The sequence below is a fragment of the Pan paniscus genome, chromosome 4 (assembly GCF_029289425.2).
Source record: "Pan paniscus chromosome 4, NHGRI_mPanPan1-v2.0_pri, whole genome shotgun sequence".
Lineage (NCBI taxonomy): Eukaryota > Metazoa > Chordata > Mammalia > Primates > Hominidae > Pan > Pan paniscus.
In genome coordinates this window covers 71,367,418-71,389,020 of record NC_073253.2, presented here as the reverse complement: position 1 = coordinate 71,389,020, position 21,603 = coordinate 71,367,418, and the positions used below count along the sequence as shown (strand labels likewise).

General features: G+C 32.1%; 1 protein-coding gene across 6 annotated transcripts in view; it reads right to left on the bottom strand.

Annotated features, from left to right (window-relative positions):
- Positions 1-21,603, bottom strand: part of RICTOR (RPTOR independent companion of MTOR complex 2) — a 136,145-nt gene that overhangs the window by 9,062 nt on the left and 105,480 nt on the right. For 4 of the 6 annotated variants that reach the window (XM_034960143.2, XM_034960145.2, XM_008963328.4 and 1 more), the window contains 22 exons: positions 21,010-21,097; positions 20,409-20,499; positions 20,233-20,299; positions 19,702-19,782; positions 17,850-17,950; positions 15,928-16,093; positions 15,537-15,638; positions 15,367-15,413; positions 13,459-13,594; positions 12,840-13,039; positions 12,261-12,387; positions 11,726-11,890; positions 11,502-11,578; positions 10,702-10,780; positions 8,646-8,755; positions 7,821-7,908; positions 6,501-6,593; positions 6,018-6,124; positions 5,230-5,459; positions 2,745-3,753; positions 2,389-2,460; positions 285-462 (listed from right to left, as the gene is read on the bottom strand). In XM_034960143.2, the coding sequence (XP_034816034.2) occupies positions 285-462; positions 2,389-2,460; positions 2,745-3,753; positions 5,230-5,459; positions 6,018-6,124; positions 6,501-6,593; positions 7,821-7,908; positions 8,646-8,755; positions 10,702-10,780; positions 11,502-11,578; positions 11,726-11,890; positions 12,261-12,387; positions 12,840-13,039; positions 13,459-13,594; positions 15,367-15,413; positions 15,537-15,638; positions 15,928-16,093; positions 17,850-17,950; positions 19,702-19,782; positions 20,233-20,299; positions 20,409-20,499; positions 21,010-21,097 (3,414 nt within the window). The remainder of the gene's footprint in view (positions 1-284; positions 463-2,388; positions 2,461-2,744; positions 3,754-5,229; positions 5,460-6,017; positions 6,125-6,500; positions 6,594-7,820; positions 7,909-8,645; positions 8,756-10,701; positions 10,781-11,501; positions 11,579-11,725; positions 11,891-12,260; positions 12,388-12,839; positions 13,040-13,458; positions 13,595-15,366; positions 15,414-15,536; positions 15,639-15,927; positions 16,094-17,849; positions 17,951-19,701; positions 19,783-20,232; positions 20,300-20,408; positions 20,500-21,009; positions 21,098-21,603) is intronic. The other 2 variants (XM_034960144.2, XM_034960147.2) reach the window with 1 other exon arrangement.

Genomic DNA, 21,603 nt, shown 5'->3' with positions numbered 1-21,603 from the left:
TCAGAAATTTCTACAGAGAATATACGGATAAAGAAATCAAATGAGATACTGATTTAATATGGGAAGAGAGGGAAGGATAATGTTCTAAGGACTAAATAAAAGAGTACAGAGTAGTTGAAAAGGGCAAAATAATTTTAATATTAAAGTTTCTTTAAACAAAACGGTCTTAAAAATCATGCTGCCCCAAACTGGTGCCCACTCTAAATTATGATTTCTAGTAAGCAGTTACAGAATATGAAAAAATAGGAAACCAACTCATAGGAAAACAATAAAATGTATAATACCTGGAATATATCATTTATATCCACCGGGAGAGCAAGACCAATGTAATCATCTGAACCCCCATATGTGGCACTGGACACCATGGACCGCACTGAGGAAGATCGTTGCAGGGTATTTTGATTAATAGGACTCAATAAATCTTCTTTATCTAATGATGCATAACTTAAGGCTTTCATGAACCTATAAAACCATAAAGAAACCACTTGCATTAGTTTCTTGATCTGTAATTTTAATCATATGAAGAAATAACATATATTCCTACCTTCATAAAAGACAAGTAGCTAGTCATGTATTAAGCAGTGTCATCTTGTTTACTGGGAACACATAAACACTTTAAAATATTAGCTGTTATAGACCGCTATGTAAAAGGTCACCAGTAATGTTGACTGTTACCAAAAACAACTGTTATGGTCTCTCAGGTAAAGGTGAAAAGGTGGGCAATTAGAATAACTTTCAACATCTAGAAGTAAAAAAAGAAACTGACCTCAGTAGTCAGAGCATGGTCCAAGGACTATCTTCATAATCACTTGAGACTACTAGATTTGGCATTTATGTAACTAAGGATATGTGTATCAACTCTATTTAATATTATATTTATAAAAAATGAGATCAATTACATATCATTATTTGTGTGATAATTACCTTAATGCCTTCATTATCAACATAAGATTTATGTAGCACACAAGACAGACACAAGAGCAAAATGGTCATTTATGACAAAAGATATCCTTGTAAAAAGCACTGATATTTCCACAATGTACTGATATTTCCACAATGTACTCCTTACTACTAGAGATTCCATAACAAATATGATACACTGATATTTCCATAAGATACATGTTTCTCATACGGATTCTTACTTATGCAACAGACATGCTAAAATATTTACTTGGTATCTGCTGTATATATACAAGGCACTATGCAAGGTTCCACATTTATATACATTTATATGAAGATATTTTTGTTTGGAAAACCAAGTCTTTAAAATGTACGAATGCAGCCTAATATTAAATCAAATAATCATTTCGTAAAACACACAAAATAAATGCTTTCTAAATAGTAGCTATTAAGATTATCATAGCAAAAACCATGCTCTTAATTTCCACCCAAAAAACACTCTTTCAAACTGTAATCTGTTACATTTATTTGATTCCCATAAAACTCTTCAAGGATTACTGGAGTGGGAGGAAAACAATTATTGGATTATTCCCCTTCCCAATTCCTATTTCAACCAGTATAGGTCCCTTTCTATCTATTCTACCTATTGGGTTTCCACAGAAATCTTTATGTGAAAAAATAATTTCTCTGCTTAAAAAACAACAATACAAAAGTTTACAACCACTGATCTAGTGCAATCTCCACCAGATGAGGTAACTGAGGCTTAGGAATGTTCAAAATTCATGAATTTTACTGCATAGATTTGTAACAGTGAGCTGTTGAGAACTTTCCCTGGCTTTGTCCTGGACAAGGTTGCCAAAGCTAGTGAGTTCCAGATAGATGAGACATTGCTGCATAATTTCTTAAATCCTGTAAGGGTACACAATTCATTGTCTGCTACCAGGAAACCCTCTATTAAATGTGTTAAGCATTATTGAAACAAAACTGCTTAATGTTATTAAGAATAATGTAAGGGCTAGATGGATTACATTAAATAACTACCAATGATGATGATAAAAATAATAGCTAACTTTTATTGAGTGCTTAATATGTGCTAAAGTATTCTATCATATATTGTTGACATATAAGTACCTGATATATATTAATCCACTTAAATAAATGTAAATGAATAATTTAAAACTGAGGAAAGTTGTTTAGAAGCATTTGGTCCAACCACAAAAATTATAGGTACAAATTTTTTTGCAGCAAATACTGTGTATCTTTTAAAAGTAAAATCTAAACTGTTCACTTTGACTAGCTTGATATAATCTAAATATGGTATAGAAATCCCTGCTGAGTCATGAGGACCAAGTAATTCATTTAGTGTTTATTAGGTTCCTATTTAATAATCACAGCTACTTAAAGTGAAAATAATTTCACTGAAATTTTCAGTTATCTTTTTAAAAAAATAATAAAGAGGTCAACTTTTGGAGCCTTAAATTGACCTACCTGAAAAGGTTGTTTGTTATTGTAGGTCTTAAGCTCCTGATTCCCCCGACATGCTTCTTTTTAAAATCGATCCTTGCAGAAGCGAGAAATAAATAAAAAAAAGCTTGTGACTTGTATGTCCTTTGCAAAGCATGTATGTTTATTTTCAGGGCCTATAGGATTTTCTTCCCCCCTCGCAGCTGCAAGAATCCATTTCAAGTCATATCGGGTAACAAGGAGCTTATAGCCTACCATAGTAAACAATTATAATAGGTCAGTGATGAGGCTCACATAGTGTAAAACCTGGCTAACATTTTGTATTTAAATTTGTTAAAATGCAACCATTATTGGTCACTTCTAAACATATATTTGCTCACCTGCTTGGTGTTAATCTGGACTCAAAACTGTTGGCCTTCATGGTGATGGTATCAGTAAATAGCACATCTTTTGCTGGAGATGCCAAAGCTTCAGAGTGAGATAAGGATGGATGCATTCTTTGTTGCTGTAGTCTTTTCAGTGTAGCATAGCCAAAAGCATCTCTAGAACTTGTGTAACTAAAGTTACAATCTGCTAGACTTTTAATTGTAGCAATAGAGGGTGCTTTAAGGGACTGTGCTCTTCTAGGAAGCGTATGAGAAGAACCTGGAGGCACCAGGGACACCGAATTTGATTTGGAGAGAGACAGATGGTTAGACTGTGGCGTCAAATAGTGGCTTGTCTTAATAGTTTTAGTACTTACCACAGTACTCATGCTTCCACAGTCTGTGTCCATAGTTGTAGCATCTACACCTACTGTCTCTCGTGAAGGACTTGAGCTCATTGAACTTATGCCACTTGTTGTAGTGTCTGTATTAAAACTTTGGCTACGTATCTTCATATGTGAGCTCGTTGAACTTTCTACTACTAACCTCTCTCGGCTTGTATTTTCTCTGTGATTCTCTGTACCAAAATTCTTGGAGAATTTTAAGTCATTTTCTCCAATGCTTGGTGTACTACCAGTGTCTTCAATGTGCTTATTCCCCATAAATGAAGTCTCTAATTGTAATGTTTTCTGTACAGTGGATATGGGTGTAAAATCATCACTATGATTAAAATCAACACTGGGCTCCGTAAGTGTTCTGATTCGCCTGTTGCTTGTCTTACTTTCAGATGATAATTTCCCTCCTTTTGGATCACTGCTACTACGATGTTTTTTGTTAGGCAAAGTAAGCGAATTTAAGATACGATTCTTCACAAGTTTACTAGAAGCAAAGAAAGGGAATGAATTTTTATCCTTTATGGGTCCAGATCGGTCATAAAATGCTGGCTCTGTATCTTCGTTGATATCAAGGAAAAATGTACTAGTAGAGCTGCTGCCAAACCGGTCATCCTCCAATATGAACATACCTATGATTGAAGGATCAATTAATAAAAACACATATAAAATGACAAATTCATGATAACTATTAGTGACATTTCAGGAAATTTTTTTTTAGTCATCTAGAGGAAAAAATTTAAAAATAAACGGTTAAACCATTCAGCTACTTGAAAATATCTTTCTTGAAACCCAGAGTTTGGACTTGAATAAAATGTAAAACTATGTAATTTATGAGAATCTCCTGTTATTTCCAAAGAAAAATTATTATAAGACCCACTATGGCACAGGTTACATGAAGTTTCTTTTGATTCTCCAAATATTCAGGATGAAATTAAAGGGAAAAAGGAGACTTGACCATGGATGCTTACTCAATTACTACAGATTCCTAGTGGTTCTTCTTTAAATTACTATAAGCAGGAGAAATTCACCTCGTAAGAAATGAATTCCCAATCTTAAAATATACTTACAGAGAACCAAGTGGTAACATTATAAATTCATGTTTAAATTATGTTTGTTTCTCATTTTACCTTAGATACTAAGAAACTCATTAAATTTAGTGCCCAATTCTACTAGAAGACGCAACCCAAGTGAGTGCCTAATGACATCTATACGATTTTTCTTTTATTAACTTTTCTGTTGAATAATTATAAATACTTCAAATATATTTTCAAAGAAGGTAAAAGAAAATCCTAAGTGAATTTGAATACTGCATTACCATTTCTATATTTTGTCAATTCTAAGATGCACACTTTTCACATCTAATCCCTTCTATTTTCATACAGAATCTGATTCTAAAATCAATATGCATCTTGTAATAGTAGTATGTCCTAGTTTAATAGGCAGCACTTCTTCTTTCTTCTTCTTTTGTGGTACATAAAATATTGGTATATTTCATAATTCATGGCATCTCAGATTTGGTGAAATACACAGTCTGATAAAGCTGACACTATCTTCTTAAAAGGAAGAACCATGCCTTAAATTTTGTACACCTAACACCACTTAGCACAGGACTTAAAACCACAAATCATTTTATATGTAACTATTTTTGTTACTCTATTAACAATTTCACTATTTTAAAATTTAGTGCTTCTCTCAAAAATGAAGATGTGAATATAATATCTGTTAAAAATATATTCTGGCTCAACAGTCTCAGTATCTGAAAAATGAGTAAAAAGATTAAATAAAGAAGGTAGACAAATAAATACTTATTATATTTGTTTCTTTTCTGTCAAAAAAAGGAGGACTGGTTCTTCTGGCACATGGCTTATTACATAACTTTGTAGGAATTCTCAAAAGCTACTTAGAATATAAGGAGAGAGAAAAATGTAAGCTGGTGATTACACTCTTTGTTATGAAAATATACACATTCTCCAAGAGGCTATTATTGCCAAATAATTATCTTAGACAAAAGCAAATTACAAATGTAACAAATACATTTAAATTCTAAAATTTAAATATAAATGTTAACATTGGCTAACTTTATATGAACCTGTCAGGATACTCACTCGATGGCACAGATTCACTTTCACTATTATGTCTAGAGCTGGTTGACTCTGAGTTCAAACTTAGAGTGCTTGGGATAGATGAAAGTTCATTACAGAGTTGTTCCACATCATCTGGAACCACTGGCCACAGATGTTTGCGACTATGCCTCACAGCATCCCAGTTGTGACATTTTAGAATATCACAGCCTTGTTTGGTTTTAGCTATGAGCCCAAGGACATATACACAGGTCCTGTATATAAAAGACGCAGTAAAAACAGTTATAATTCCAAGCTGAGATTTCTTAAAGCCACCACAGATTAATTTGCTATACATACTTTGAACTTTCTCTAAAACCCACCAAAATGGTTGCGTTTGTGGAAAAAAAAAACTTATTAAGATTAGTTAGGAATAAATTAGCAGCAATAAAAAACAAGCAAACCTTCCCAATAAAAATAGTAATTACAACAAAATAAAAAGAACACAATGCAACATGAGCAAAAAAGGTATATTAGCTTTTCTAGTATAAATCTGGAACAGCTGGGTTACTGGAATACTGGAGTATCTATACAACACTATGCCTTACCTGTTACCTACAAGGTAAACTTCAATATAATAAAAATCAAATTATAGTAGTAAACAAGGAGTTTGTTTAGATGTTTAACTTAATACAGTTAATAATCTTGTATCATTAGAACTTTCAGTGGATTAACAGTTATGCATTGCACTTAATCATAAAATACTTTCCCCTAACATCCATTTGTGAATAACAATGTCTACATTAGAAAGATTTCTGAGTTAAATGACCTACCCTCTGATGGAAAGAACTTCACACTGTTTTGCAAGTTTTAGTATATCTGGAATCACGTTTTCTTCCTGTAGCAAATTGAGACCCCAATTTGATGAGCCGATATTTCCCTGAAAGAAAAGAAATCACTTACATCAAATATATTTATAAGAGTCACTCTTTCAAAAGATTTGGAAAGCTACCAAGAAACAAATTTAACCTCATCTCTGAGAGAGAAAAAATGTAAAAGCCTCCTCAAGTACAAAACATTAGGCATGAATTAATTCTAGTTGTCTTAGCAACAAAACAAAAGTCATGAAACCAATAGTTCAACCATCTATTCTTCAACATAGAGATAGTACACTTATATTGGCAGGAACAATCCAGTCTTAAATATTAATCTAATAAGTAGTTCCAAAGAAAAATATTTATCTATTTAGTATAAATGAAAAAAAAACTGAAAAATCTAAAAATTGCGAAGATCTTACAGAAGTGTTTATTACAAACCAAGGCCCAAAGAGATGCTTTCAGTTTTTTAATTTCTTCCCACTTATCCAAATCTGGTGTACGAACATTACGACAGAGTTCTGTAATAATATTCTGGAGAAAGAAAAAAAAATACCATGAGTAATAATATATTTATGTATTTAATATATTATTATTGCATCATAAAACCAGTATAACGTTTGTTTTTTGTCATTTTTGCATACTTAAAATTCTAAATAATTTTATGTAAAATTTCTTGAGAAACAGCATTAGGGCAGGGGTTCTGAATTCACATTCTAGAATTATCACTTCTTAACTGCATGGCCTTGGGCAAGTTACTTAATCTCCCCATCCTTTGATTTCCTAATATCTAGAAGAGTGATAATAACATTTGCATCATAAGGTTTCAAGATTTAATAAATTATTGCACATACAGTGCTTACCAAAGTACTTGGCACTTAGTATTACTAAATAATCATATTTATTCTTTAAAACAGAAAGTAAATTAGTGCTTAGGTTTTATCATACTATGTAAGTAGTAACACTGAGAAAATCATTTAAATTTTTAGTGAAATTTTCAAATGTTAATATGAAAATACTTGTCCCAACAGTTTTCACAGACATAATATAAAAACACATGAAACTATAGAGTACATTTATGCAAAACTTTGTGCTCTTGAGATGAATACTGATACAATCGGTAACTAAATTGTTAAATAACTATTGTTCTGTCACAAAAACAAATATTCCTATAAATATTTATTTCTAAAATAAGAGAAACGTTACATTTATTGGAAACAGTTGCATGACGTATTCACAACCATAAATGCGGTGTACATATTATAACTCAAAGAACAACTGCTTGCCTATGCTTGTTAACATTCCATGAAGTACACGAGAATAAAATGTGCTCACAACCAGCAACTTTCAATTTATTGCTCAACAAGGATAACTTAATCTGTATTAGGTTCAGTTTAATTTCCCAATGAGTGGAAGAAAAACTCGGTTTTTCAGTACGTTTTTGGAGATCTGAATTTCTCCACTAAACTCTAAAAAAAGAACTCAGATCTTCATTGGATTGCTTACTCTACATAACAAGTTAGTTATTCAAAAAGTCATACACAAGTCAGTTAACGCATTGCAAGGCCATTAATATTTCTCAGGTTAATAAATATAGAATGCCTAAGTCAATTACAAAATAGATGAATTTAAAAGCAATTACACCACTGATATTAAAGCTTTTGAGAAGTTTTTGCAAAGGTAATATTTTAGCAATGTTAAGATTTTTTTTTTTTTTTTTTACTATTGTAGCTACTTAAAATAAGTGAATTATGTTTTTACCTGTACTTCCAACAAATGGCAGCCTGTTTTATGGTGTACTAGTTGTCCATAAAGGTGTATAGGCAGGTAGACGTGAGGACGCTGTAATCTAGTATAATAAAGATGATTACTCTATCTCCTGGCTAATTTAAATATGCTAATTAGAACAAAAGAATTTTAATAAATATTTGATAAATAAAATTAGATACAACTCTCCAGCATAAATAAAAATATGAAAGTAACAAGGAATGAGGATTTCTCAGGTAAAACATAGGCTGGGCTTCCCTAATCCATAATCCAAAACTTTTTGAGCACTGACATGACACTGTAAGCGGAAAATTCCACACATTAGTATTTAACGCAAACTATTTCATACAGAAAATTACTTATAACACTGCATAAAATTATGTTTAGGCTACGTGTATAAGGTGTATATGAAACAGATTAATTTCATGTTTAGACTTGGGTACCATTCCCAAGATATCTCGTTATATATATGCAAATATTCCAAAATCTGAAAAAATCTGAAATGCGAAACATTTCATCATTTTGGATAAGTGATGTTCAACCTGTAACAGTTTATCAGAGCTCAAAGTACTGGTAAGAGAATCTAGGGCTAGAAATACAGACTGGGGTGTCAGCATGGAGTATATGTGAATGCGTTATCAGTAAGGATATTCAACATGCCATGAATGCCACTGAATTTTTGAGCAATTAATGCTGCGCATTAAGATTCTTCCTACATCATGTTAGAAGCAGAATATACAAAAACTCAGAAATGTTAAAAATAATTTATGATGAACTAGTTTTAAATCTGATAATTGAGAACTAGCACTGGGTACACACCTTTGGTTACTCCGACGAACATAGTTATCACCATCGACAGGCTTCCGGTAAGTGGTAAGTGCTTCGTTGAGTTGTTCCTCAATCAAGTCAACATATTTGGAGTTGTATTCCTAGAGGATAATATTGTTTTAATTGCACATAGTATCACAATGAGTCACTAAATTTAAAATATGTCAGATACTTAGCAAAGGGTAGACAGATCAAGGTATTATGAATGCAAATGTTCTATCATATCCATATGCTTTTGGCTCAGGTTTCAACTAGTACTATACACTAATGACCCCCATATCTGCCATTTTCCTCACAAATCTGAGCTCCAGATCCACATTTTCAAGCCATCACTTGGTTATTGCACAGACAATGCCAGTTCAACATATTGAAAATTCATTAGCCTAATCTTAAACCACTTTTTATAAATGTGATCTCTTAATAGTGATCCATTATATATTGTCATTAAATTAGAAACCTTATGAGCCAAGTTGGACCTCTTATTTACTGTATCCAATCAGCCCACAAATTCTGTCCATCTTATTTTGAAAATACCCAGAAAATGTGTCCTCATCTATTCAACCTAACTATCAGTGAAGTTCAGGCACTCATCAATTCTTGTTTCTAAACTTGTGTCAATATTTCTAGACTTTCCCTTCAATGATCAAAATTCCTCCTCTTCACTGCAACCTGTCAGATTACTAAAGTACAACTCTGATCACTCTTTAAAAGCTGTTAAGGATTCCCCACTATATATACAATTGAAATCCCTTAGGATGATACAATATGGCTTACGAGGCCTTTTACAATCTAGCTTTAATTTACCATTCCAGCCTCATCTTGCCACTCCACACTTACCTTAGTTCCAACTACACTGGAATATGACTTTCTTCATAAGTCTATAATGTTCCAATGATCTATACAGCTTTATTCTGCTCCTTCTTCCGTGGATATCCTTCTTCTAATTTATTTGCCTACTTACTCCTCAAGACCATTTCAAGTATCACATCTACTGCTCCTATTCAACATTTCTTTTGATAATCCCTAAGGCAGAATCATTAATCTCTCCTCTGTGTTCCCTTATACCTTGCATATAACTTTGTTATAGCTCTTATATTTTATGCTATTTTCAAGCACTGCACCAATATTCTAAGCAATTTTCTAATACTATGATTTGTATAATAAATTTTATTATGATGATTTAAATATCTTCTAGGAAACAAACCTATCACATCTTGTCTCAGTTCTACAATTCATTAAATACTAAAAGACTTCATGCCTTAAGTTGTATGCTTGAAAGTTTTAGTCCATTTAAGGAGTATCTCTTATGAAATATGGTTCAATATAGACACTATAAAAGAATCTGTAACTATGTTAACAAAAAAGAGAAAACAGGATAACTGATCTGAAATGATGAAAAATCTAAAAATCATTTATATTGGTAAAGATCATTTTGACCATGGGTTTCCAAGATGCTTCGATGACTTATAATACTTCAAACAAAATAATGAAGCCACAGCAACCACCAGCTAAAGAAAAGCTAGAAAAGTTGTTTCATATCTTCAAACTACTCCCTTCTTAGCAGGTTTCCCTATGACAGCAAGAAATTCATTCTCAGATTTAGGTAAAGTAGTATCCTAAAGTAAAGTTTAATTAAATGATTGTATCTCCTTGGGATTTCAATCTCCCTTCATTTAAAAAAATTATTTTAGTTTTAGCTTAAAGGGCTCATGCAAAGTTGTAGGCCATATTAAGGGACACAAGAATGAAAGAAATGATAAACAGGGCCAAAAATTAGATTATAAAATCAAATGAGTTGAGAGTCAAATTTCAATAGAACGAATACAGTCAACAGTTCAGAATAAAAGAAATATCTGTAGTTTAAAAAAATGTATAACTATAAATACTAGCAATTATGCAGAATTTAGGATTCAACTTGATATTGATGTTTAAATATTTAACCTTATTAATTTCAAAACACTGATATAAAAAACCATCCTCTAAATTCACAAATCAATTTCAGAAGATAAAAACACACAAATTCAACTTTATTCAAATAAGAAGTTACCTTGTGCCACTTTTCCAATTGTTTTGCTACATAACCTCTTTCATTCAGATAGGAAAATCCTTTTGGAATGGAAAGAAATCTGCAAATTAAAACAAGCAATAGTTTAACATTGAGTCTGGCAAAAAAGTATCTTAAGAAGCTAAAATAACTAAAATTTAAAAAAGTATAAGGAGCTAAAAGACTTTAGGAATAGTTCATTCCTAAAACTAAAAGGTCAACTATAATTTATTATAATTTCAATTACAAATAAATTTTCACAATCTTTGCAACAACACGCGAACCCAATCACAATAAAGAAAATGTCAGCCAGGCACGGGGGCTCACGCCTGTAATTCCAGCACTATGGGAGGCCAAGGTGAGTGGATCACCTGGTCAAGAGTTCAAGACCAGCCTGGCCAACATGGTGAAACTCCGACTCTACTAAAAATACAAAAAATTAGCTGGGCGTGGTGGTGTGCGCCTTTATTCCCAGCTACTTGGGAGGCTGAGGCAGGAGAATCACTTGAACTTGGGAGGCAGTGGTTGCATCGAGCCAACATTGGACCATTGCACTCTGGCCTGGATGACAAAGTGAGGCCGTCTCAACAAAAAAAAAAAAAAAAAGGAAAATGTCATGAAAAGTATGAACAGACCAAAAAAATTAAAAAAAAAGAAAAACCCAAAACAATGAAAAGACAATGTTTCAATATTAAAAGGTAAACTCTTTAGCGTACTTCCCATTTGGATTTGAATCTATCTTTAATATACACTGCCAAAGAACACAACAAAAAAACATAACAGAAAATTTACTTAAAATTTACCTCAGCAGGAGAAGCAAACCCTTGTCTCCAAGGTGGGATAACGCTGGTTTCATCTGAATGAGAGCATGAAGATTGGCCTAAAAGAGATTATCATTATTTTTTTACAATTGCACAAAAATAGCAAAATTTTTAGTTCCAAAATGCCTATTATATACTTTTACAAAATTGTCAAATGAGTATTTCAAAAAAATTTAAGTATTAAATTATAAAAAATGAACCTTTACCTTGTCTTCACATGCTTCATCGAGGATATCAAGAGCTTCAGAGGAAATTGTTTTGTTTTTATCATGTAGCTGGGTCACTAACAACTCAATTCCCCAATTATTAAAGAATTCAACATTAGCTCTCAATAATACCCTTAAATGTTTTGTTGCATAGAGTCTGCAGGCCTATAAGGATAAATGAATACATTAAAAAAAAAAAAAACTTCAGCATAAATAGCCTATTTGATTTTATTTTGGGATGGTCTTGCTACTTGAAAAGGGAAGAATGCCTGGAATTGGTGGTCTAGCCCTTGATATGAATACTTTTTTGGTTCTTGTAAAATAAAATACTTCCCTTTCTATCTAGCAGCTTCTTCCCCGTGATACAAAAATCTGAGTACTATATGCAGTTCCTTGGAGAAACTAAAATTTTAAAGTAAACTCAATTTCCATATCATATTCTTAGAACTTAAAATTAGTTTTACTTAGCCCAAAATTCATAAAGTAGTGAATTAATTGGTTATAAAAATAGTTTTACTGGCTATGTTATACTCACATCAGTAGCTGCAGTTAAAATTTTGGAAAGGATGACTCTAGCCAATCCATCTCTGCTATAGTCCAAGCTAGAAACAGTAAGTTTTAGCAAGTGATCTTGGTTTTTCAAGGAGCAAAGATTAAGGAGACTTAAAAGAAAAAAAAAAAAAGAATGGTTAAAAGAAATTACTATACTGATACATTAATTAAATTTTTTTCCAGCTTTACTGAAATATAAATGACAAATAAAAATTGTATTATTCAAAGTGTATAACTTGATTTGATATACACACACATTGTGAAGATTACCACAATCAATGAACACATCAATCATCACACATAGTTACTATTTTGAATGCTGGAGTGGGAAGAGCATGAAGTCAATTCAACGTATATTTTTAAAATTCCTAATATAAACAAGCTTTTTGGAAAGAAAGCATTTAATAACAACAATTTTAAAAAGAATATTAAAGCAAAGATAATGCTAATTTAAAATAAAACTTAACCAAAGACACGTACACAGACTAAAAAGCATACCATATCTAACTACATTACAAATAAAGTTCATGTATATATTGCAACAAAATCTGGGAATGCTCACCACTGAAATACACTGCATTTTTCCAGCATTTTAACTCCATGAGGGTGGCAAGAAAGTGTTCCAATAAATAAAAAGTAGTGTTGACTAAGGGTGGTCAATAAACCATTATTTTGAAGACTTCTTTCAGGTTTCATTCCAGATGAAGCATTGAGCCACTGAACAATATCCTTTACTAGATCTTCTAAGTATCCTTGCCCATCCTACAAGTAAATACATTGTGATATTGTGAGAAAAGCATTCAAAATCTGCAATTAGAAAATCAACTTCAACCAAGTACAAAAACTTACTAATAATGATGAAGTTACCAATAATAGCTATCAATCAGTGAGTACCTGTTGTTTTCTAATCCACTTCAACACAATGCTGCATGGAGATGATATTATTCTCCATTTTACAGAAGAGTAAACCAGGTCTTCTAGAGGGCAGATAACTTGCCCAGTCTCATAACTAGTGACTAAGTCGGGATTCAACTCTAGGTCTGGGATCATTTCTTATGTTTCCAAATACAGCTTATGCATATTCAGAAATAAAAGCAAAACACAAGGTGGAAACAGAGGGAGGGTAAGGGAAGCAAATTCAATAAAAAACATTTGCTCTGGAAAATATTCAGAATGCCCACCTCTTCAGATTCAAGAAGAAATTCTGTAAACTGGCAACCTACAACCGTGAGCTGTTTGGCCTTGGCAAAATCCAGATCCAGGTTGGCATATAATTTACTGCTGGGCTTGTAAAAATAAAGTAGTCTTCGTACAAACCTAAAATCAAAACACAAGCAGCAACAAGGTAAGAAATGAAGCAATTATTTTAGAATCTTAACCATTACTTATGACATAATAAGGCTTTCAGAATATGTTTTGGGTCTGAACCATTGGGATAAATGGCAAGAAATGTATTAAAAGTGTTTGGTACATGATATGGTCTGCCTGTGCCCCCACCCAAATCTCATCTTGAATTGTAGTTCCCATAATCCCCACATGTCATGAAAGGGACCTCATGAGAGGAGATAAGATTATGGCGGCGGTTACTCTTATGCTGTTCTCGTGACAGTGAGTTCTCACATCTGATAGTTTTATCACCAGCTTTTCCCCCTGTGCTCTGTACTTCTCTCTCCTGCTGCCATATGAAGAAGGATATGTTTGCTTCCCCTTCTGCCACAATTATGTTTCCTGAGGCCTCCCTAGCCATGTGGAATTGTGAGTCAATTAAACCTCTTTCCTTTATAGATAATTTCTATATTATCTGTAGAGGCAGTTATAAATAACTGCCAGTCTCAGGCAGTGATTTATAGCAGCATGAGAATGGACTAATACAGTACATTTCATACCAAAAAAACCCCCAAAAACCAAGCAAACAAAAAACCTTCATTTAAAAAAATACCTCTGTGGAGTAAGAATTTTATGGTGAGATGGTTAGAAAAAATAAAGGAGAAGAAAGATGCTAGACGGATGAATGCAGATTTAACATAGCTAGAATATAAAAATTGGATAAATGAGGATGTCACCTGAACTTAAATTTTCTTCTATTGTATTCATGAAGAACTTTGTCCCATGGCTCAATAATGTTCTATTGTTAAGATAATTGTAAGATACTACACTACGATTTTGTTGGTTTTTCACAATTTGGCAAAAGGTCAAGCATGAAAGTTGCAATTTAGGCCAATGAATTTATAGACATAATTTATGATCTTTCAACATTATATCTTTCAACATTATGTTCTAAGCTTCTATTGAATTTAGTTCAGTTCAATTTCATGCACTACAATTCAATCCAATAGAGGGTCCAATCCAGGAGCTGGGAAAACAAAGTTGAGTAAGACATCATCTGTGTTCTCAAGGAGTATAAAAAGTTAGTACTATGCTTTTTTATTTCAGTGTAATTTATAAGTTATCTTTATTTCTTAAAACTTTTATAGATATTAGGTTACATATCATGAATACAGAATGCAATCAAATAATAATGTTAATGACATGAATTTCTCAAACATACTAAGGACCTCTTTCTGAGATCAGTAGTAATAGCTGGTTAGTCTAAATTCAGGAGTAAAAACATATGGGTGTAATGAAGAACAGCATCGTAGCTTAAAGTGTTCTTCACGCTACAAACATTTGCACGGGTTATGGAAGGTGTGGTTAAGGAGAATGTAAACAGCAGTTACAATGGATAACTCCAAAGTCAAACAGGAATAAAAGTTGTATATTAAAAATATAAGTCCTTATTATGTCATCCTCATATGTCAGGGCTAAGACCCACTATACAATTGATATTACCCCAATTTGAAAAACTTTTATCTCAACTACTTCATCTATTCCAAAACTAAAAGCAGAATGTAAATAACTAGAGAAAGAATTTGCTAATATGTTTTGGTTATAAAATAAGACTATATTAAAAAATATATGAGTACCTATTGAAGAGACATTGTTAAAATGTATGTATATGTCTTTAAAATTATTACATATTTTAGCAGGCATTAGGCCTAATATCCATATTTAAGTTCTTTAAATTTAAATGCAAAATAGTTCTTACATACCTGTGTAACTGTTCATCTTTATAGTTTCTTAGATTTACATTTGGCCACTAGAAAAACATAATATGTTATATTACATATGTACTTATCAATTCTCAAACATATAAGATAATTATGTTATAATTAATAATAAAATTAAAGACAAGCCATTACCATAAAGTATCTTTTCATACCTTAAGAATGGTCCCTATAAGATTCCAATTCCATTCAAGATTCTCTTTATGTTGAAGGACTTGGCTATCTCTAAGGTTAATTAAAAGAGCTTCCTCTGTATCCTAAAATCATCAGAAAGTAATATGAAAAATTAAGGCAAACTGTCCTCATATCAGAAAACTAAGTTCAAATTTGAAAAAATGAAAGGCAGCTTTTCCATTTAAGGATAGATCAAGGTTTTTTAACTTTAAAGTTATAAAAACCCATCTCCAAATTATAAAACTCAGAAGCCATCTGAAAATTCATATGCATGAAGAGAAGTGTAAACTCAAATACATGCATACTAAAATCCAGTGGTTAAGGAATTAAGATGTTGTGTTTAAGTCGAAAATCATGATTTCATGTCAGCACCTTAAGAACAAATATATCTTTCTGAACTCGGAGATACTGATCCCGTTTCTGGTGTGTTGCAATTGCTTTCTGAATAATGTGGTCTAAATGAAGACTATAAGGCTTAGGTCCTCGTTTCTTCATTTCATGGAAGCGTTTTAAACAGTTCAAGGCTGCACTGGCTCGCCTAATGAGAAAAACAATTCAATCAATACAGTAGCAAGACCAATATAATTTAAGAGATTACCTTGGTAAATTATTAAAGCTTACGTAAGATCAAGGCTAGAAATTATTATTGATAAAGTAAATTATTTCATCAAATTTGGAGAGACAAATACAAAAAATAAACAACACTACTGATTTATATAAAGACACACTGATTATTTAGATGCAATTGAACATGTACTTACTAAACTTTTCTTCTATGGTGGTAGGTATTTTTTGTATATTGGTTTTAAGAACTCCTACAAGGTCAGAAACCTAGTTTTCTATATTTTCTTATCGAAATTTTAAAGCTTTGCTTTTCACGTATAAATCCTTAATCCGCCTGAAACTTATTTTTGTTTATGATATGAGGTTGAAATAATTTCACTGTACTCCCATATGGATAATCAATGATCCCAGTATCAACTGAACAGTCTCTATTTTCCACATTGGTCTGTAACTGTAAATGGTATATTTTTATAAATTATATTTAATTCTTTGTGGTAAATAAAAGTGCCACTTTCAAGAATTTGGTAGCAAGTCTCACCTTCAGAATTTCTAGTAAGTAGAATTTTTAAATATTGGGATGTGCTGACTGGCAAGTATTTATCAATAAAGAAAGCTTACTGAGCTAAAGATAAAACTATTTTAAGAGGACTATTCTTACTGGAATTCTGAAGATAAATTTGAATTCCTGATGAACCCTGGAATTTGTGGCCATAATCTAACCCAGAGTTTAGGTCTATCAGGTATTGGGAAAGTACATTCTTCCATCATGAAACTACTAATATAAAAGCTAAAAGCTACTATTACTGATGTAAGTCTAGAGACAGAACTGAGATAACTCCTAATGCCCTCAGTTTATAAGACAACTTTGGTCTGTTGAACAGTATTTCCAATGGCAGAATGAAAATTAACAGATTATTAAGCGTACTTTATTATTAAAGCTAAGTAAACTTTTCAAAAATGTACTGTAACTCTTAACAAAAATACATAGTTTTGAATAGCTAAAAAACTCCATTTCACTAACATCAAGCAAAAAAATAAAATCATCCATATATGTTTTTGATCATAATAACAAAATGAAAAAACAACCACAAAAAGACATTCCTAGCCTAGATATAATCTTTGCCAAGTCAAACTAAGTTCCTTCTAGCACTTCCCAATTGAACCCTTCCATCATTACCTTTTATATATATTTTATTATTAGCACTGGAATTCCAGCAGAGCTACAATTATATTACCATAATTTTGTTCGTAAATTCTATGTTTGCAGTATCTCCTTTAGTAGCAGGAGTTCAGCTTATTGCTATGTGGCCCAGTAGTACTTGTTACTAAATTGCAACATTTTTAACCATGCAAATAAAAGAATATATTAATACTGTAAAGCTTTATTTGAAATAGTTCATAGACATAAAAAAAGAGCCAGAATTGCTGCTCACGACATAAAGGAGTCCAAAAACCTCTCAGCTAACATTTTTAGTAATATGATAACCATTCTATGTCCTTGTCTACAAACATGCTAGAAAAAAGTGATTTTATTACACTATTAGTATTTTGCAGCCTAAAAGACAAATTATTAAATATTTTTAGAACTATTAATTTTTCCTTTAGCAAATTCCTTAAAAGAATTTCCCACCATAACCTATCCATACTATTTTTTTAAAAAAGAAGAGACAATAATCTAATTCGATATTAAATATATTAAACAAAAGCTTTGCTAAAGCTCTGATACTTACAGTCTCTTTTCCTTAGGGATATCAAAGGATGCAGCCATATTCATTAGGGTTGGCAAGCAGTGCAAATGATGGCTATGTGAATGAGGAAGAATTGTGTTTGCCTAAAATGAAGCATAACATTTTACATGAGTTTTCAGAAGTAGAAAGAGTTTATGTCACAGATTACCTGCACATATAATGCTATATTCAAGACTATTACAAATTCTGAGGTTTTACTCATAAAATTAACTTATTTTCCCCAATACATGCTTATTTATATTTTTACCATATCTATAATACTTTCAACAAGGATGGAATATAAAGATACACACATATTAACATAACCATTAAGTTTCATAGATTCTTTATTATAATATTATGGTTTTAAGTGGTACCCAGTTAAACTCAATTCTTAAATACCCAGAAGGGATTATATGTCAAAACATTACAGGAATCAACCTAAGTTATGTTTAAAATAACATTTAAAATGCTAGAGGCCATATCCAAATTTATGAGTTGACTTCTTAAGTTTTAAAAACTACTTTCTCAAAATAGATTTGTCCCATATGCCATAATCTTTAAAATAAGAAATATTAATTTCTACTTTCCAAACAAAAACCTCACCACCCAACCAGCTATCAATGAAGACAAGTACATCGATCAAATGTGGAAGATAGAAAATGTAAGAATAATAAGCAAAATAACCAGCTCTTTTATTTCAAGAAAATTATAGAATTCTAGGTATGGGACAAGGGAAAAAGATAAAATGTATAGAGATTCCTTCATATAAAAGCAAACAACTCTGAATATTGGTATTCTTGAACAGGAAATGGTATCTTTTAAGAATTAAAAGACAAATAATCAGACCTGAAAGCCTCTGACTCTATATAATTCTTTCACAGATGGGCCAAAAAAGAACAGAGCAAGCAGCTAAATAATTCACTGATTTAAAAAAAGAAAGTTAAATTAAATTCTGCTTAATGCTCTTTACCTCACTCACATAGCCCAGTTGCTATGAAGGGAAAACAAGGGTGGGGAGGAGGGGAAGAGATCAAGAAAGAAAAACCTAAACAAAAAACATCTGCTAAAAATAGCAAACTGTGACATAATTTCAAAAGATTTGCCATAGAATCAATTCTTCCTTAATGAGTTTTAAATGGTTCTTTTTATTTTGTATTTACTAACTAGTAAGTAATCTAAAAATGTAAATTCCTACCTTGCAAACTATCAGGGATCCCTCATTGATTGATTTGCTGACAGTAAGAACTGTCAAATCACTTTCCTAGCTCCTACTTTCCAAAAGTTACTGTAATCACAAAATCATGGTGAAAAGAAAAACAAAAAACAAACAAACAAACAAAAAAAAACCCCATCTTCTGAACCTCAAACTACAAGTTTATAGAAAAGACTATAATGTTCAACCAAGACTACATTTAAAGCTTCTGCACAAAGCTTTCTAAAATTCAGGCACTGACTACCATGTATCAAGTACATTCTTAGCAGACTGAAGTAGTATCCATAGTTTTGCAATTTCTTGCTTCTTAGGAAGTCTTTCTGAGATCAATTAAGATTTACAGGATGAAAATGTCAACTTTGAAAGTGAGTGTAAAAATCAACATTTCAGTACTTTGTATGTTGTATATTTATTCCATTTACAAAACCAATCAAAATATGCGTGTGCATGCACATGCGCGCACATACGTATCTATCTCAGGATACAGTACCAAGGGCTTTTTCTAATGCAAAGATAAACATTTATAAGAAATGCAAATTTATTTTTGAGATAATACAAAGCAACACTATTAAAATAACTTGTTTTATAAATTCAAACATTAAAGGTATGAAACATATAATCAGAAGTTGCTTAACTTACCATATGTAAAAGCTCTCCTAAAAGGATGGTAGCTCTAACTGAGATATGATCATCACTGTTTGTTATCACTTCAACTAGACCCTTTGAAAATAAAAAGATAACACCACTGTTGCAAAATAATACATATGAAAACATTTATGCATCGGATTTATTTTTCAAAATTTTTTTTTGTTTTTTTTTTGTTTTTAAAGACAAGAGTCTCGCTCTGTTGCCCAGGCTGGAATGCAATGGCAAGATCTCAGCCCAGTATAACCTCTGCCTTCCGGGTTCAAGCAATTCTCGTGTGTCAGCCTCCTGAGTAGCTGGGACTACAGGGGTATGCCACCATGCATGGCTAATTTTTGTATTTTTAGTTGAGACACAGTTTCACCATGTTGGTTAGGCTGGTCTCGAACTCCTGGCCTGAAGTGATCCGCCTGCCTTGGCTTCTCAAAGTGTTGGGATTACAGGCGTGAGCCACCACACCTGGCATGAAAGAATCTGTTACAGAAAATAAACAAAATGGAATAAAATAAGGTTTATAAGTCTTACCTCTAAAAGTCCATTACGAATAAATGCAGAGAGTATGAGTGCCAAATAATTATCCATGAGGTCTGGCCTAGAAAAAACAGCACAGAAACAATTTAAATAAAGTTTCATAGATTACACAGTCTAACATAAAAACCCTAATTCTAATAAATTGAAACCATTTTTATTTTAAATTCTACCTGGATCTGGCACGATGAGGAAGAATAGTTTTTGCCTCAGCTGCCACAAAGCCATCTGAAAGCCTCCAACTGTCTTGGAACCTCCCTGGATCTAAATTAGTTAAAATATGGTAGGGAAAAGATTAGATATCACTGAAACATTTCAGATAAGTATAAAACCATCAGCTAGCCAGGCTATAAAGAACTTTAAAAAGTGCTGGTTAAATACCATACATTCAAAAAGATACAGACAAAAATTAGTTATGTAAATATACGCAGATCTAATTTTCTTCATTTTGGGACTTCGGTACTTTAAGTCATTTGGCTCAAATAAGATGAGAATTAGATAATCTGAGGATTACATAGGTTTCTTACTGTCTTCTCTCTTCCTTTTTTGGCCCATTCCTATTAATTTAATTGCTCTTAGAGCCAAGGTGACAAGAAATTAAAATTTCTCAGTCTTAGGAACTTGAGGTTTTATTTTTATATTAATTTCCTGTCACAATTATGCAGCAAGAAAAGAAAATAGTGTTCAATATTTAGTATTTCTCCTTTTAGGAACTGTCTCCATTAAATAAAAATTACAATATATGAAAAGATACAAATGTACTTCAATACTTACCTACACTGAGTAGCGCTTCTATGAACTCCTCAGTCACAACAGGTAGAGGAAGACGAAATATATCATAAAGCACTTCAAGTAGACCTCGCTAAATTAGCAAACAAATACACCTCATTTATTTTTATGAAACACTTTTAAGATTTTTAAATGTCCTATTCACATAATTTTTAAAATGATAAAAACAGAACTATTAATACAATGACATGTCACATAACAATATTTTAGTCAATGATGGACCACATATACGATGGTCGTTCCCTAAGATTATGATGAAGCTGAAAAATTCCTATCGCCTAGTGAAACTGTAGCAGCAGTCATATTGTCTGTCACAGGGCAATATTACTGAACTGTTTGTGGTGATGCTGGAGTAAACAAACCCACTGCACTGCCAGTTGTTTAAAAGCATTATATATGGAATTATGTACAATTACATAATACCTGATAATGATAATAAATGACTATGTTACTGGTTTACCTATTTACTATATACTATACCTTTTATCATTATCTTAGAGTGTACTTCTATACTTAAAAAAAAAAAAAAAAAAAAAGCACTTTGGGAAGCCAAGGTGGGAGGATTGCTTGAGGCCAGAA